This window comes from Lepus europaeus, chromosome X (assembly GCF_033115175.1).
Source record: "Lepus europaeus isolate LE1 chromosome X, mLepTim1.pri, whole genome shotgun sequence".
Classification (NCBI taxonomy): domain Eukaryota; kingdom Metazoa; phylum Chordata; class Mammalia; order Lagomorpha; family Leporidae; genus Lepus; species Lepus europaeus.
Genome location: NC_084850.1, coordinates 130,022,970 through 130,040,838, shown reverse-complemented (window position 1 = coordinate 130,040,838; position 17,869 = coordinate 130,022,970). Strand labels below are relative to the sequence as shown.

General features: G+C 41.7%; 1 protein-coding gene across 1 annotated transcript in view; it reads left to right on the top strand.

Moving 5' to 3' along the window:
• Positions 1 to 17,869, top strand: part of PPEF1 (protein phosphatase with EF-hand domain 1) — a 121,343-nt gene that overhangs the window by 30,901 nt on the left and 72,573 nt on the right. Inside the window, exons 4-5 of the mRNA XM_062183411.1 lie at positions 483 to 543; positions 12,762 to 12,925. Of these exons, the coding sequence (XP_062039395.1) occupies positions 483 to 543; positions 12,762 to 12,925 (225 nt within the window). The remainder of the gene's footprint in view (positions 1 to 482; positions 544 to 12,761; positions 12,926 to 17,869) is intronic.

Genomic DNA, 17,869 nt, shown 5'->3' with positions numbered 1-17,869 from the left:
AGTAGATTCTGAGACAGGGATTCTGGTACAAGTGATTTATTGAGGGAGCATTCTCAGGAAAAATCCCTATGGGAGTGAGGAAACCAAGTCAGGACCTGGGAAGAAGTGAGGCAAAAATGTGCTTTCTACAGAAGTCTGACCTCCGCCTGATCTCATCTGGTGCTCGTGTGAAGTGTGTCACAGTTTGTCCCCTGCAGGGGCAAGGTAGGTAGGGGACAGGGCTATTATAGTCTTCCTTCAGTCAGTCACGGGCAACCCCTCAGAAGGGGTGTATATATAATATCCTGGGCAGCTCCAGGTGAGATGCCACACACCTTTGAGAGCAGTTCTCTAGAGACAGGTATAGGTGTGACCCTTAGCACCTGCAGTAGGTGGGAGATGAGTGCCCTAGAAAAGTAAGGGGACTTGCATGGAGTACTGACATTTGCCACAGTAGCTGTTTGGGGTTCATTAATTGATTATTGTGTTTTTATTTTGTCTAGCTATCCAACTTCTTTTCTTTCATGTTGGAAAACTATACTCGTGTACATGAGGAAGATCCAAGTAAGTAAAAAGTTTCTTTTGAAAAATAGTCATTAAGTATGGAATTACCTTCATTAAGAGATGTGCGTTCTGAAAATGGGGGAACACTAAGCAATTGAGGACATGCACACCTCTTTTGTCTATGTGACACCCCAAAATTGGTGAAATTGGTTCAACTGGCTTTTCTCCTGCCTGCATGATGTTGACTAAATCGACCATTTAATTTTCTCACTTTTTAGAAACTTGAATTAGATTTCATTCAACATTTGTTTGTTAAATACCTTCTCTGAATCACAACATATTGGTGTACAATAGCAGCTTATTAAAGAGGATCATAGTTCTCATCCATAAAACTTTCGTGCTGAGAGATCAAAATATCTTAGTTCATGCAGCAGATCTGGGTGAAAATGATGTATTAAATATAGTTGGCCCCAATATGTGTATCTATCATCTATCTGCCTATCCACTCACTCACACTCTATCTAGCCATCCATCCATCCATCCATCCATCCATCCATCAGTCCATCCATCATCTCCTATGGTTCAAATATGTCTCCCAAAGTTCATGTGGTAGAAATGTAATCTTCAGTGCAACAGCATTGAGAGGTGAGACCATTAGGAGATAATTACATCATAAGGACCCTGCCCTTATGGATTAATGCAATTGTCGAGAGAATAGGTTTGTTATCATGTCCTTATAAATGATGAGCTTGGCCCCCATTCCTCTTTCTTGCACATACTTCCTCATTATGTGATGCCTTCTGCCATGTTATGATACAATAAGGCCTTCAACAAATGTAGCCCCTTTTTCGCTTCCAGAACCATGAACCAAATAGGCTTTCTGTTCATTATAAATTACCTAGTTTGTGGTATTCTGTTATAGCAACATAAAATGGACTAAGACACTATATCTACTGCCTCCCCACCACCACCTCTGTCTCTCTGTCTAAACATTTTGAATCAGAGACAGGCAATATAGCTGTGAATCAAAAATGATTTCAAAATTAGAATTATTCACAAGGCATGTATTTCTACTGCAAAGTAAGATCTGCCTGTTGTCATCTCCAAGGTTGACACCAGACTTAAAAAGTCATTTTTCTTTCATTTGGACCAACCATTTTTTGCTTAGAATGTTTATGGCATCTAGGAGCATTTTTAAAAGTAATCCGATAAACATCCTGCAAAGTGGTAGAAGAATGGCGCTTTTAATGGCATGAGCTGAGTACATATGAAACTAATTAGAGCATTTAATGATTTGTAGAAGCTTTCTGAAAGGTAAAATAGCCAGAACCTGAGGAGTGGGTGGAAATGGCTATGTTGCCATTTTCTTGCTTTTAGATGATTGCAATCTGAAAACAGTTGTTTGTGCTTCATGTTCTTTGACAAAAAATGTTTTTGAGAGGAAATATAATAGTGATGAAGTGAAATAGCTCTCTTTCTGCTTAATGACCTAATATTTCATTCCAAGCTCACTTCATCAGAAGTACTTACAGAATTTCAGAACGACCAGATGACAGGGTTCAGCCCAGAGACATTTGCTCAGACTCTGTATTTTTTTAAGATCTGGGTATCTTTTTGTACTTCTGATTCTTAGAACCATGATAATGTTTCCCCTTAGAATAAAAATTAACAACAGGAAGTGTGTGTGTAATACTTAAGTAGAATATAAACTGTGACAAAACTGTGTTACAAATGAATGACACACGCACCTGAAGGAGGTGGGGAAGATGCATACTAACCTAAGTAGTATTCAATAATAGTAGTTTAACCCTAATGTGCCTTGATGAGGTTTCATTTTTATTTATCTTGCTAGGGATTTGCTGCGATTCTATGATATCTGTTTTTTATCAAGTTTAGGACATTTTCATCCATGAAGTATTTAAAATGTCTTTCCTTTTGAGCCTAAATATCTTTTTCTTTGTAAATCTGTCTGCTTTTAAACTTATAAGACTCTAAAATATTTAATGTGTGTACCATTATGCCTATATTTCTTGATGATTTTATGGTTTGACTTAAAAAAATTTTTAGTAGATAATAAAGTTTGGATTTTAATATTGAATGAAATAGGAAAACTTTAATGTTCAATTGTTGAGAATAATTTAAAAACACAACTACAAAAAATGTACAAGTAGTTAACTAATTTTTCCTGCAACATCTATTTGATAGTAGATCTTTTCATTACTGGTTTATAATATGAAGGTATTTCAGAAAGTTTGTGAAAATAAAATTAAAAGATATATTTAAAATAATTTTCTTTCTTTATTTTTATTTGATTAGAAAGAGGCAGGGAGAGAGGGAGAGACAGAGAGAGCCCCTCCATCCTCTAGCTTACCCCTCAAATGCCCACAACAGTCAAGGCTGGGTCAGGCTGAAGCCAAGAGCAGGAACTCCATCTATATCTCCCATGTAAGTGGTGGGGACCCAAATAGTTGAGACATCATCAACTCCCTCCTAGAATGCACATCAGCAGGAAGCTGGATAGGAAGTAGAGCTAGGGCTGGAATCAGGCACACTGAGACAGGATGCAGATATCCGAAATGGCATCTTTCTTTCTTTCTTTTTTTTTTTTTTTTTTGACAGAGTGGATAGAGAGAGACAGAGAGAAAGGTCTTCCTTTGCCGTTGGTTCACCCTCCAATGGCCACCGCGGCCGGCGTACCGCGCTGATCCGAAGGCAGGAGCCAGGTGCTTCTCCTGGTCTCCCATGGGGTGCAGGGCTCAAGGACTTGAGCCATCCTCCACTGCACTCCCGGGCCATAGCAGAGAGCTGGCCTGGAAGAGGGGCAACCGGGACAGAATCCGGCACCCCGACTGGGACTAGAACCCGGTGTGCTGGTGCCGCAAGGTGGAGGATTAGCCTATTGAGCCGCAGCACCGGCCAGAAATGGCATCTTAAACACTGTGTCAAATGCCTGTCCTGATAAATTTGTTTTGATGAAAAATAATTTAAATCTATGCACAGTTTTTCTGTAATATACATTTTCCATGAGTTTTTGAAGACCTTTCATATGCATAGATTTCAAAATCTTGACCAAAATTAACTTATCTTTTAAAAAAGTTTCATTGTCCGTTTATTTGAAAGACAGAGAGAGGCACAGAGAGAGGTCTTCCATCTGTTGCTTCACTCCCCAAATGCTTGCAACAGCCTGCAACCCCATCAGGGTTTCTTGTGTGGGTGGCAGGTACCCTGATTCTTCCCATGGTGCACATTAGCAGGATGCTGGATTGGAAGTGGAGCCAGGACTCGATTCCAGTATGGGATATAGGTATCCCAAATAGCCTCTTAACTGATCCAAAGACTTGCCCCTAAACTTATCTTGCAAGTCAGTTTTTCCATGACCTTTAAAGTACCCTTGTATATTCCTTCCCTTATAATACATTCACTTAAAAATGTATAATTGGACACATTTCTGGTCTATTCTCTGATTCATCTCTCTATAATAATCCTAGAGTCATAGTGAATTAATTATTGCAGAATAGCAAAAAAGGAGATTTATGGATTACTGTTGCAGATTGATTTCTCTCTCTTTTTTAAAAGATTTATTATTTATTTGAAAGGCAGAGTTACAGAGAGGCAGAGGCAGAGAGAGGTCTTCCATCCACTTGTTCACTCCCCAGATGGCCACAATGGCCGGGGCTATGCTGATCCAAAGCCAGGAGCCAGGAGGTTCTTCCGGGTCTCCCATGTGGGTGCAGGGGCCCAAGGACTTGCACCATCTTCCACTGCTTTCCCAGGCCAGAGCAGATAGCTGAATTGGAAGTGGAGCAGCCAGGACTTGAACCGGCGCCCACATGGGAGGCCGGCACTGCAGCCACAGCGCCAACCCCAGAGGTTGATTTCTAATGGCTCTCTCCAGTTGTAGGATTTCAGACAAGTCTCACTTCGGCCTGTTTCATGAAAGTGTTTTGACCCCTAAGCAGAGTAGTTTTAGAGGCCAGAAGGTTATTTAATAGCTCCAAGGTCTAAGGCCAGATTAATGTTTTAAACTCTGAGGCACTGAGTACCTTGCAATATTTTGAGTGTCTCAAAGGTGAAGGGTAACAAGTAAGCAGTCCTTGTTCTTGCAGTCTCACCACTTCTTTTGAGCAAAGCAGTTCTGTCAGTTCATCTCCCTGTCCTACTGTTTTAGGAGCTCAAAACCAGGTCATAGGACTTGATGGGAAGCAGAGACTCCACATAAAGTTTCCCAGTCTGCTTTTCACTTCAGCCTCCTACCATAAGCGGAAGGCTAAAGCTGCCATATGTAGGCAATAGATTTAGACAGAGACTGAGGGGAGCAGGGAGGGTGATGGAGTATATACAAGCATAAATTTGGCTTTTTTTTCTGCTTCCAAATCACCCAAAATGTTCTATCAAATCAGGTGTTTTATGATTTTTCATTGCTATGGTGAATAGGATCTTTTTCCCATTATATCTTCTTATTGATTATCGCTAGTATTTAGTAAAACTTTTGATTTGTATCTATTTTTACCTTAGGTATGCTACCACTAAATAGTAATGTTAATGAAATAATTATTGTTGATATTTATTAAATGTTTACCATGTTGCATGTGTTTAAGTGCTTTAAATACATAATTTGATTTAATCTTTATGACAAACCAGTGAGATTAGTATTATTATTATCCCCTTTTTGTAGATGCAGACTCTGAGGCTTAGAGAATAACCTCTCAAGGTTATTTGTCTCAGCAGTGTTGCAGCTGTCATTCACACCTGTGTGACTAACCTTAGTACTGTATTTAATTCTCCTATCAATTCTGAGAGTTTTTAAAATTCATTTTCTTGAGTATAAGTATTTAATCACATTGGCCAAAAGTAACTTATTTTTATGTTTTACAGCTTTTATTTCGACTTCACGTCTTATTGGCCAGAGACAGCAAAACAGTGTTAAAATGAAACACTGAAAGTGGGCGTCTTTGTTTTGTTAATGATTTCATGGAAAAACCACTATTGTTTATTTACATTTTAAAAATTACCTTAAGGAAGTATCCTTCCATTCCTGGTTTTCTGAGTTTTTAAAATCTCAGAAGAGAGGAGCCTAATTTTATGAAGTGTCATTTTGATGTTCATTGAATTTATTGTATGAACAACAATGGTTTTGCTCCAGATACATAAATGGGAAACAAAATAACTAAATATGGTTCACTTGAGGCTTTTCTTTTTCCAGCAATGTCTGGAGCTTGTTTTCAGAGTGACATGTGGGCAGTAGGGACAGAAATTGTTTTTTTTTTTTAAAAATTATGGGCTTTAAATTTTTCTCTGTTCATATTTTGATTCTGTACTAGATAAAAGATTGTGGGTAGGGGATATTTTTGAGATATTTCCCTTAGAACGATTTGCAAACGTATCATTTGGTTATAATTTAAGATTTTCTTATATTTAATTAGTTTAGATTCATGTTGACAAAATTGTAAATCAAATAGGTAAGGATTAATTCTAATTACATGCTGTACAAATCTTCATATATTGTTGGCATTCATAATTACTAGTGTTTATAATAGTAATAGCCCATACCATAAGGATAGTATATTCATTACAAATGTTAAAGCTTTTGATCATTTTCATACATGACATACATTAGCTACCGGAAGAGAATCTATGTTATTCTTTTTTATGTTGCTGAAATCCAGAAGGAGGATTATGATTTGAAATTGACTGATGTTATATACTGAATAGTTTTAATTAAGAATTGGCTCAGGGAAATGGTGTTTTTTCATCTAAAAGGGTACATCAAAAAGTATGTGGAAAATATGTATTATGAAAAAGCTATGCATGGATTTCAAAATTATTTGCACCAAAATAGACTTATCTTTTGATTCCATATTTCTTATTTTTTAAAAAAAACTATTTAATTTTATTCATTTGAAAGGCAGAGAGAGAGACAGGGAAAGAGCCAGAGACCTCCCATCCAGTGTTTCACTCCCCAAATGCTTGCAACAGCCAGGGCTAGGCCAGGCCCAAGCCAGGAGACAGGAATTCAATCTAGGTCTTCCAAGCAGGTGGCAGGCAGCCTATACTTGAGCACTCATCTGATGCCTCTCAGAGTGAACATTAACAGGAAGCTGAAATTGGGATTGGAGCTGGGCCTGGAACCCAGGCGCTCTAATGTGGGATGTGGGCCTCCTGATCACTGTGGGCCTTTTAACCGCTATGCCAAATGCCCACCCTTGGATCTGTTTTTCCATGACCCTTTTTTCTTTTAAAGATTTATTCTATTTATTTGAAAGGCATAATGACAGAGAGAGAAAGAGATCTTCCAATTACTGGCTCACTCCTCAAATGGTTGAAATGGCCAGAACTGGGCCAGGCTGAAGCCAGGAGCCAGAAGTCCATCTGGGGTTCCCACATGCGTAGCACGGGCCCAAGTACTTGGGCCGTCATCTGCAACCTCCCCACGTGCATTAGCAGGAACCTGGATCAGAAACAGAGCAGCCAGCGCTTGAAGCAGCACTCTGAGATGAGATGCGAGAGTCATGAGCAGCGGCTTAACCTATTGTGCTACAACGCTTGGCCCTGTCCATGAACCTTTTGAAGTGCCTTTGTATTCATCACTGAACTTTTAAGGAATGAGGGTCAGCAAATCTATAGAAGGAAAGTCCAGGCTGAGCTTATGGTTTTTAAAGAAGAAAAACAGCATTGAATTTTGTTTTTCAACAGTAAGTCTTAGTGTTAATAGCTGGAACTGATCCAGCTCTCTGCTGTGGCCTGAGAGGGCAATGGAGGATGGCCCAAGTGCTTGGGCTCCTGCATCTGAGTGGGAGACCGGGAGGAAGCACCTGGCTCCTGGCTTCAAATTGGCGCAGCGCCAGCTGTAGTGGCCATTTGGGGGGTGAACCAATGGAAGGAAGACCTTTCTCTCTCTCTCTCTCTCTCTCTCTCTCTCAGTCTGTCACTCTACCTGTCAAATAAATAAATAAAAAATCTAAAAAAAAAAAAAACTGGAACTGATGTTAGCTTGATATATCAGGTAGCTAATGGGCGAGGGAGCGCTAAGAGAGCATGGTTGTTGTATATTTGCTCTATTAAAAAACCCTACAAGATAGGATTTTTGGACATTTTCACTATTAAGAAATGTTAGATGTTTGAAAGGATAAATATATTCACCTTGATTGGATGTTACACAACGAATACATGCAATGAAGCATGACATAGGATCCCACATACGTGTAACAATTTTTATGTCTGTTAAAATTTTAAAAATTGTATTTAAAAAAGAGCATGGGTAAAGGCAATGATTGGGAAAATAGAATCATTTGTTGTTTATACCTAACAACATTGAGATAACTCATTCTAAGTATATAAATAATGCTATATTATATGGTATGACAGTTATTTTTAAAAAATATTTATTTATTTATTTATTTGAAAGGCAGAATTACAGAAAGGCAGAGGCAGAGAGAGAGAGAGAGAGAAGTCTTCCTCACTCTTCAAATGGCTGCCAGGAGCCAGGAGCTTCTTCCAGGTCTCCCACACGGGTACAGGGACCCAAGGTCTTGGGCCATCTTCTACTGCTTTTCCAGCCATAGCAGAGAGCTGGATTGGAAGTGGAACAGCTGGTATTTGAACGGCGCCCACTTAGGATGCTGGCACTGCAGGTGGTGGCTTTACCCACTATGCCACAGCACCAGCCCCTGAAATAGTTATGTTTTAATGTGTAGCAATAATGCAGTGATTATGAGTGTGGGTTTGGAAGCAGCTTGTCTGGGTTGAGTTCCCTCCCATTTACATATTGTACCTCATTCTCCTCATGTATAAAGTGGGGATAATTGTAATATTTACCTCACAGCGTAGTTAGAACCATTACTTGAATATATATGTGTCAAGAGCTTAGAACAGTGCCTGGCAATAAGCATTTAGTAAGTAAGCGACCTCCTTGCCATCATTATCAGTGTGCCACCATGGAAAAGATGTAATTTGGGGCTCAACCTGGGTGGCTTTGTGGAGTTTTGAAGGAGGAGGAGAAATTACCCAAAGAGGAGACAGTAAAGACAATCCAGGGAACAGGAACAGTGGAGACACCAAAGCTGAAATAACAAACATCAGAGTGCTAAGGTGGAAGAGGAAATCTGCCTCAGTGTGGGGCAGATTGGGGGACCGGGGTGCTATTTTAGACCGGGGGCATCCTCAGCTCTTTAACTGCGTAGAGGATCACACTGAAGGTGGAGGGAGGCCACAGAGGAAGTGGTGAGTGAGGTTGCCAGGCCTCTGAGCACTTGGAGGAGGGCTGCAGTGGGCATCCCCATAGAGAACCTCATACGCTGAGCTACGTCCTTGACTTCCTTTCCTCTTTCCCGCCAGTAGCTAAGTCAGGCGGGCTTCAAAAGCTACACAGCGGCTGGCGCCGTGGCTTAACAGGCTAATCCTCTGCCTTGCGGCGCCGGCACACCAGGTTCTAGTCCTGGTTGGGGCGCCGGATTCTATCCCGGTTGCCCCTCTTCCAGGCCAGCTCTCTGCTATGGCCCAGGAGTGCAGTGGAGGATGGCCCAAGTGCTTGGGCCCTGCATCCGCATGGGAGACCAGGAGAAGCACCTGGCTCCTGGCTTCGGATCAGCAAGATGTGCCGGCCACAGCGGTCATTGGAGGGTGAACCAACGGCAAAAAGGAAGACCTTCCTCTCTGTCTCTCTCTCTCCCACTATCCACTCTGCCTGTCAAAAAAAAAAAAAAAAAGCTACACAGCCTTTCTCATCCACACTACAGCCACACCATACATTCCTCCCCATCTGAACACCAAAACCCCTGCTCTGACCATGTGTGCTCCACGTGCGCTGTGCTTCTTAGAGTGCGTAACAGAAACCAATCATTTACAACTCTGTTAGATGATTCGTAAAACTGCTAGGTTTTATTTTAGTTTTAGTCTTTTTTAAAAATATTTTGTTTATTTATTTGAAAGGCAGAGTTATGGAGGGCAGGATGGTGGGGGGGGGGGGGCGAGTGAAGATCCATCTTCCATCTGCTGGTTCACTTCCCAAATGGCCGTAATGGTGAGGGCTGGGCCAACCTGAAACCAGGAGCCAGGAGTTTCTTCTGGGACTCCCAAATGGGTGGCAGGGGGCCCAAGGACCTGGGCCATCCTCCACTGCTTTTCTTAGGCACATTAGCAGGGAGCTGGATCTGAAGTGCAGTAGTTGGGGCTCCATCCAGTGCCTATATGGGATGCCAGCACTGTAAGTGGCAGTTTAACCTGCTGTGTCACAACACAGGTCCCTACTTGGTTTTGTTTTTTTCTAAAAGTTGCTTGATATTTCAGTGTATAGAATCAAGAAAAGGAAACTTCCTTTGGTGTAAGATTCATCCCCAAGAATGACTGCCAAGTAAGTAAATAAAAATAAAAAGAATAAGGGGGGGCAAGTATTGTGGCATAGAGGGTTAAGCTGCCACTTGCAATGCTGGCATCTCATATGGGCACTGGTTCAAGTCCTGGCTGCTGCACTTCAGATCCAGCTCCCTGCTAATGCGCCTGGGAAGGCAGCGGAAGATGGCCCAAGTACTTTGGCCCCTTCCACCTACGTGGGAGACCCAAATGGAGTTCCTGACTCCTGGCTTCAGTCTGGCCCGGCCCTATTGCGGCGATCTAGGGGAGTGAACCAGAAGATGGAAGATCTCTTCTTAATTCTCGATCTCTCCCTCTCTCTCTGCAATTCTACCTTTCAATTAAAGTAAATAAATCGTGAGAAAAACCCAGAATGACTATCAAATTGAAATGGGTGGCATGATGATTACTGCAGTTGAGTATTGAGGTATCAAAAACAGCCCAACATAATGAATCTGAGATAAAGTTGATCAAGATGCTCTACATTTCTAATTTCTTTTTTTTTTTTTTTTGACAGGCAGAGTGGACAGTGAGAGAGAGAGACAGAGAGAAAGGTCTTCCTTTTTGCCGTTGGTTCACCCTCCAATGGCCGCCGCGGTTGGCGCGCTGCGGCCGGCGCACCGCGCTGATCCGATGGCAGGAGCCAGGTGCTTCTCCTGGTCTCCCATGGGGTGCAGGGCCCAAGCACTTGGGCCATCCTCCACTGCACTCCCTGGCCACAGCAGAGAGCTGGCCTGGAAGAGGGGCAACCGGGACAGGATCGGTGCCCCGACCGGGACTAGAACCCGGTGTGCCGGTGCCGCAAGGTGGAGGATTAGCCTAGTGAGCCGCGGCGCCGGCCTTACATTTCTAATTTCTATATTGGAATAATTAATATACTCTTAAATCTCAAACTGAATCCTAAGGAGAATAATAGTCTCCACTGGACCACATTGAAGATAGACATTATTACTCCTAAATTCCACTTGTGTAACATCAACCTCCACCAACAAAAGTTGATGTACACAATAATTTAGAAATTATTTTTTAAAACTAATAATTATTCTGACTTGCTTTAGAAATTTTTCAAGTTTAGTTCATAACTGTAATTTGTCATATAACCAGATCATAAAAAATATATTCTGTCTGCACCTGCTAGTATCCTACTTTCCAAACATCAATACTCTAAATATTCAAAAAGATGGAAGGTGCCTGCAAAGGACTTCTGATGAATGGCATTAGTAGCAAATCAGAGTTAACGAGTATGTCATTGTCCTCTGAGTCACTTATCTGTTACTGCAATGATATTGCATATGAAACAGCCACAGTACCTCAGTGGCATGTGATAAACATTTCTTTATGCATTTCTTTATGCTCTACAGATTGGCTGACTTCTTCTGCTGATGTTGGCAGGCTTGCTTTGGCAGTTGGCTGGGGTTGACTCATGTGTCTGAGGGTCTGCTGGCTGCAGGCTGATCAGCGACAGCCTTGGCTAGGATGGCTCAGCTCTGTTCCACTGGGGTTGGGTCTTTCAGTAGGCTAGCCTGGGATTTGTGGGAGTGGCACAGTTTCAAAAGAGTGTGTAGAAGCATACAAGGCCTCCTGAGACCTGGCCTGGAGCTGGTATATGTCGTTTTCACCACATTCCTTAGGCAAATACAAGTCATGAGCCAGCTCAGCTTGAAGGGAGGGAAAGGGAAAAAAATAGACTCTTAAGGAGAGTGATTGTAAAATCACATTAAAAAGAGCATGGCTACAGATTGGGAGGATTGGGGTTACAGAGCCAGATTATGAAAAAAATGTCTTCTGTTGACAACTGCTAACCTAGCATCTGTCCCATCTCCTTTCACCTTTCTCCACTTAAATCATCTAGATTTCTCTTCTTGGGCTGTTTCCTGGGCAATTTTGCAAGAAGACACCCTGGGTCTCAGCACCTACTAAAGTGGGTGGTGAAGGCAATCTCTTACAATAGCAATATCTCAGACCGGCGCCGCGGCTCACTAGGCTAATCCTCTGCCTTGCGGTGCCGGCACACCGGGTTCTAGCCCCGGTCGGGGCGCCGGATTCTGTCCCGGTTGCCCCTCTTCCAGGCCAGCTCTCTGCTGTGGCCAGGGAGTGCAGAGGAGGATGGCCCAAGTGCTTGGGCCCTGCACCCCATGGGAGACCAGGATAGGCACCTGGCTCCTGCCATCGGATCAGCGCGGTGCGCCGGCTGCAGCATGCCAGCCGCAGCGGCCATTGGAGGGTGAACCAATGGCAAAGGAAGACCTTTCTCTCTCTCTCTGTCTCTCTATCACTATCCACTCTGCCTGTCAAAAAAAAAAAAAAAAAAAGCAGTATATCTCTGAGACACAGAAGCCCTTAAGGTATATCTATCTATGGTTTGTCATTTAATTTTGTCTGCTTTGTTACCAAGAAAAAAAGAAAACCATGTCAGAAAATTTATTTTTCTGTGTAGAGAGAAACAAATCAATTATAGCTAAGTAAAACTCTCTGAAGTGTTTAACAGGGAAAAATTGAAGACTGCAGTTTAATTTTCTGGAAATCCTGAATAGCAGCAGATGTTTGAACCAAATACAGTGCATTGTTATGTTTTCAGTCTTACTTGTAAAAGTCTTGGATGTAAGAATGGGTAAAAAAAAAAAAATTGGAGTTAGAGCTCAAAATACCTTGACTTGACCAGGTTTCACTGTGATTCCGCCTGTCTTCCCCATTGGTTCTGGACTCACCACTGTGGTACAGCGTGGATCCTGGAAGGGACACTAGTGATCCATGAAATGTAGCTGCTAGTCTCAGAATCCATCACCCCTTGTCACATGTAGATGTGGGCCATCTTGGTATTCATAACACCTCTCATCAGGCCTTCCACGGGCTAGGTATGTAAGAAGATAGTTATTACACATAAGCGTTGATTCCCACTCTTCCCCACCTTCCTGTCTTTCTGCTTCCAGAATTGGCGAGTCGACTGTTTGAAAGCACCCTCCAGGATATCAAGGATAGACAGGACTATGTGGGATTGGTAGAAGTCCCAGACTCCTATGAGGGTCCTCGGCTGCAATTTCCTCTCACTTTTCCTGATATCGATTTACTTATTGAGGCCTTCAAGAAACAACAGGCAAGTGAAAGCCGAAGCTACCCTGATTCTTTGACATAACAGGTGCCCAGTGACTGTTGAATGAGTGAATGAAAATACTGCAGCAGAAATGCATTTCCTTGGGAAAATGTTTTACACCATGTGATTTACCCTCTGCTTTGCTTAACCTATTAAATAACACTCTCCTTGGGTGCATGGCAACCTCCCCTCCATCTATAGGCTTATAATGTTCCTTTGCTTTTTCCAAGATAGAATTCACATACCATAGAATCCACCATTTTAAAGTGTACAATTCAGTGAGTTTTAGTACAGTCACAAGGCTGTGCAACCATCACCAATATCTAATTCTAGAACATATTCATCACCTCAGAAAGAAAAATTATACTCATTACCATTCCTTCTTCCCCTACCCTGGTCAGCCACTTTTCTACTTTCTGTTTCTATGAATTTGCCTATGCTGGATACTTCATATAAATGAAATTATATAATATGTGGCCATTTATGTTTGGCCTCTTTCACTTAATATAGTGTTTTTGAGGTTCATCTATGTCATATCATGTGTCATTACTTTATGTTTTTTATGACTGAATATTCCAGTGTATACTACATTCTATTTATCCATTTATCAATGGATGAACCCTTGGATTGTTTCCACCTTTTGGCTTTTATGAACAGCGCTTCTATGACCATTCATGTACACATTTTTATATGAACACATCTCCTCAGTTCTCTTGTACACATACCCAGAGTGTAATTGTGGGGTCTTAGGGTAACTCCATCTTTAACTTTTTGAATAACTGCTAAAAAGCTTTCTACAGTGACAACATCATTTTACATTCTCACCAACAACGTATGAGCGTTCCAGTTTTTCCACTTTTTTAAAGCCAACACTGTTATTTTTAATATAGCTATTCTGTTGTATACGAAGTGATTTCCTCATGATGGTTTTGATTTGCATTTCCCTGACAACTAATGACTTTGAGCATCATTTCATGCAATTATTGGCTATTTGTTTACATTCTTTGCAGAAATGTCTATGTAGATCCTATGCCCACTTTAAAATCAGGTTGTCTTTTTATTATTGAGTTTTTTTAAACTCAGAGTTTTTTTTTTTAAAGATTTATTTACTTTACTTGAAAGCAGAGTTACAGAAAGGCAGAGGCAGAGAAAGAAAGAGAAGTCTTCCATCTGCTGGTTCACTCCCCAGTTGGCTGCAATGGTTGGAGCTGAGTAGGTCCAAAGCCAGGAGCCAGGAGCTTCTTCTGGGTCTCCCATGAGGGTGCAAGGGCCCAAGGACTTGGGCCTTCTTCTACTGCTTTCCCAGACTATAGCAGAGAGCTGGATCAGAAGTGGAGCAGGCAGGACTCAAACCTGTTCCCATATGGGATGCCGGCACTGCAGGCGGCAGCTTTACCCACTACGCCACAGCATTTTCCCCTTTTTATTATTGAATTTTAAGAGTTTATTCTGTGTATAAGTTCCTGATTATGTAGATGATTTTTAAGTGATTTATTTATTTATTTGAAAGGCAGAGTTACAGAGAGGCAGAGAGAGAGAGACAGACAGACAGACAGAGAGGTCTTCCATCCTCTGGTTCACTCCCCAAATACTCGCAATGGCCAGGGCTGAGCCAGGCTGAAGCTGGGAGCCAGGAGCTTCGTCCGGGTCTTCCACATGGGTTCAGGGGCCCAGGCACTTGGGCTATCTTCTGCTGCTTTCTCAGGCACATTAGTAGGGAACTGGATTGGAAGTGGAGCAGCCAGGACATGAACCTGCATCCATAAGGGATGCTGGCATTGCAGGTAGCTTAACCTGCTACACCAAAACACTGGCCCCTAAATAGATGATTTGTAAACATTTTCTCCCATTCTGTAGGTTATCTTTTTACTTTCCTGATAATGTATTTTGATACACAAAAGTTTTTAATTTTGGTGAAGTCCAATTTATTCATATTTTTCCTTTGGTTTGCTTGTGCTTTTGGTGTCACTTTTAAGAATCTATTGCCAAATCCAAGACTGTGATGATTTATCCTTATGTTTTCTTTTTAAATATTTTTTATTTGAAAGAGCAATACAGAGACAGAGACAGAAAGAACTTCCATCTGCTGATTCACTCCCTAAATACTCACAATAGCCAAGGCCAAAGCCAGGAGCCCATAACTCAATCGAGATCTCCCATGTGGGTGGAAGGGCCCCAAATACTTAAGCTATCACCTGCTGCCTCCCAGGGTGCCCATTAGCAGGAAGCTAGAATCAGAAGTGGAGCCAGGACTCCAACCCTAGCACTTCCATAGGGGATATGAGTATCCCAAGTGGCATCCTAACTGCCATGCCAAATGCCACCTCCACTCTTCATGGTTTCTCCTGAGAGTTTTATAGTTTTAGATCTTACATTTAGGTCTGTAAGCCATTCTTTTTTCTTTTTTCTTTTTTTTTAATTTTTGACACGCAGAGTGGACAGTGAGAGAGAGAGAGACAGAGAGAAAGGTCTTCCTTTGCCGTTGGTTCACCCTCCAATGGCTGCTGCAGCTGGTGCATCGTGCTGATCCGAAGCCAGGAGCCAGGAGCTTCTCCTGGTCTCCCATGCGGGTGCAGGGCCCAAGCACTTGGGCCATCCTCCTCTGCACTCCCTGGCCACAGCAGAGAGCTGGCCTGGAAGAGGGGCAACTGGGACAGAATCCAGCGCCCCGACCAGGACTAGAACCCGGTGTGCCGGCGCCACAAGGCGGAGGATTAGCCTGTTGAGCCACGGTGCCGGCCCTCTATAAGCCATTTTTAAAAAAGATTTATTTATTTATTTGAAAGTCAATTACACAGAGAGAGGAGGAGAGGTGGGAGGAGGCGGGTCCTCCATCCACTGGTTCACTCCCCATTTGGCTGCAATGGCTGGAGCTGTGCTGATCCAAAGCCAGGAGCCAGGAGCTTCCTCTGGGTCTCTCACATGGGTACAGGGGCCCAAGGACTTGGGCCATCTTCTGCTGTTTCTTCATGCTATAGCAGAGAGCTGGATCAGAAGTGGAGCAGGCAGGACTCAAACCTGTTCTCATATGGGATGCCAGCGTTGCAGGCTGTGGCTTTACCTGCTACACCACAGCACTGGCCCCCTATAAGCCATTTTGAGTTAATTTCTACATATGGTTTAAGGTAGGGATCAAACTTCATTCTTTGCACATGCAGGTATCACAATGCCATTTTTTGAAGAAACTGTTCTTTCCTCCACTGATTGGTCATGGCACCCATGCCAAATATCAATAGGTCATAGATATATGGGCTTTGTTTCTGGAGTCTCAATTCTATTCTATTGGTCTATCTATCTGTCTTTATGCCAGTGCCACACTGTCTTGATTATGCTAGTTTTATAGTATGTTTTTAAATGGGGAAAAGTGAATCCTTCAGCTTTGTTTCTTTTCAATATTTTTCTGGCTAATTAGAGCTCCTTGCAATGACTTTGCGGATCAAATTTTCCATTTCTGCAAAAGAGCCTTTTGAGATCCTGATAGGGATTGCACTGAACAGGCAGATCATTTTGGGAGGTATTGCCATCTTGATTATAGTAAATCTTCTAATCCATGAGCATAGGATGTCTTTCCATTTATTTATGCCTTCTTTGATTTCAGCAATGTTTTGTAGTTTTCAGTAGAATCTTCCAAATCTTTCACCATCTTGTTAAATTTATTATTAGGGATTTTTATTCTTTAATTAGATGTTGTAAAAAAATTGCTTTCTTAATTCCTTTTTGGATTATTCATTGTTTTAATGTTGATTTTGTATTTTGCAAGTTTGTTGAATAGACTTATTAACTCTAGTAGTTTTTGTGTATATGTAGATTCTTTGGTATATTCCATATACAAGGTCATGTTATCTGTAAATGGAGATAGTTTAACTGCTTCCTTTTTTAAAAAAAATTCATTCATTCATTTATTTGAGAAGCAGACACACACACACACACACAGCTCCCATTTATTAGTTCACTCCTCAAATACCTGCAACAGCCAGAGCTGGGCCAGGTTGAAGCTGAGAGTTGGGAACTCAATCCATGTTTCCCCACATGGGTAGCAGAGAGCCAACTACTTGAGCCATCACCTGCTGCCTCCCTGGGTCTACAGTAGCAAGAAGCTGGAATCAGAAGTGGAGCCATGACTTGAATCCAGGCACTCCAATATGAGATGCAGGCATATTAACTGCTAGGCTGAACACCTGCCCCTATTTCCTCTCTTCTGTAATGGATACCTTTTGTTTCTTTTTCTTGCCTAATTTCTCTGGCTAGTACTTCCAGCACAATATTAAATAGCAGTGGTGAAATTGGCATGTTTTTCTTATCACTGATCTTAGAGGAAAGTTTTCAGTCTTTCACCATTGAGTTTGATGTTAGTTGTGATTTTTTTCATAAGTTCCTTGTGTCATGTTGGGGACGTTTCCTTCTAGTCTCAGTTTTCCGTATGGTTTCATCATGAGAGTATTGGATTTTGTCAAATGATTTTTCTGCATCATTTATGGTAATTTTGTGTTTCTTTTTCCTTCATTTTATTGATGTGATGTAATATATTGGTTAATTTTCTTATGTTGAACTACCTATATATTCCTGGGATACTTCCAAGTTGGTCCTTGTATGTAATTCCTTTAGACTGTTGTTGGATTTGGTTTGCTGGTGTTTTGTTCAGGATTTTTGAATCTATTTTTGTAAGAGCTATTTATCTGTAATTTTTTCTTGTAATATCTTTGGTTGTAGCATCAGGTTAATACTGGTCTTATTGAATGAGCTAGGAATTGTTTCCTCTTCTATTTCTTTATAAAAATATTTAATTATTTGTTTTACTTATTTGAAAGGCAGAGAAACAGAGAGAGATCTCCTATCTGCTGCTTTACTTTTCAAATGTTTATAGCATCAAGGACTGGGCCAGGCCAACTACAGGGGTTGGGAACTCAGTCTGGATCTTCCACATGGGTAGCAGGGACCTGAGTACTT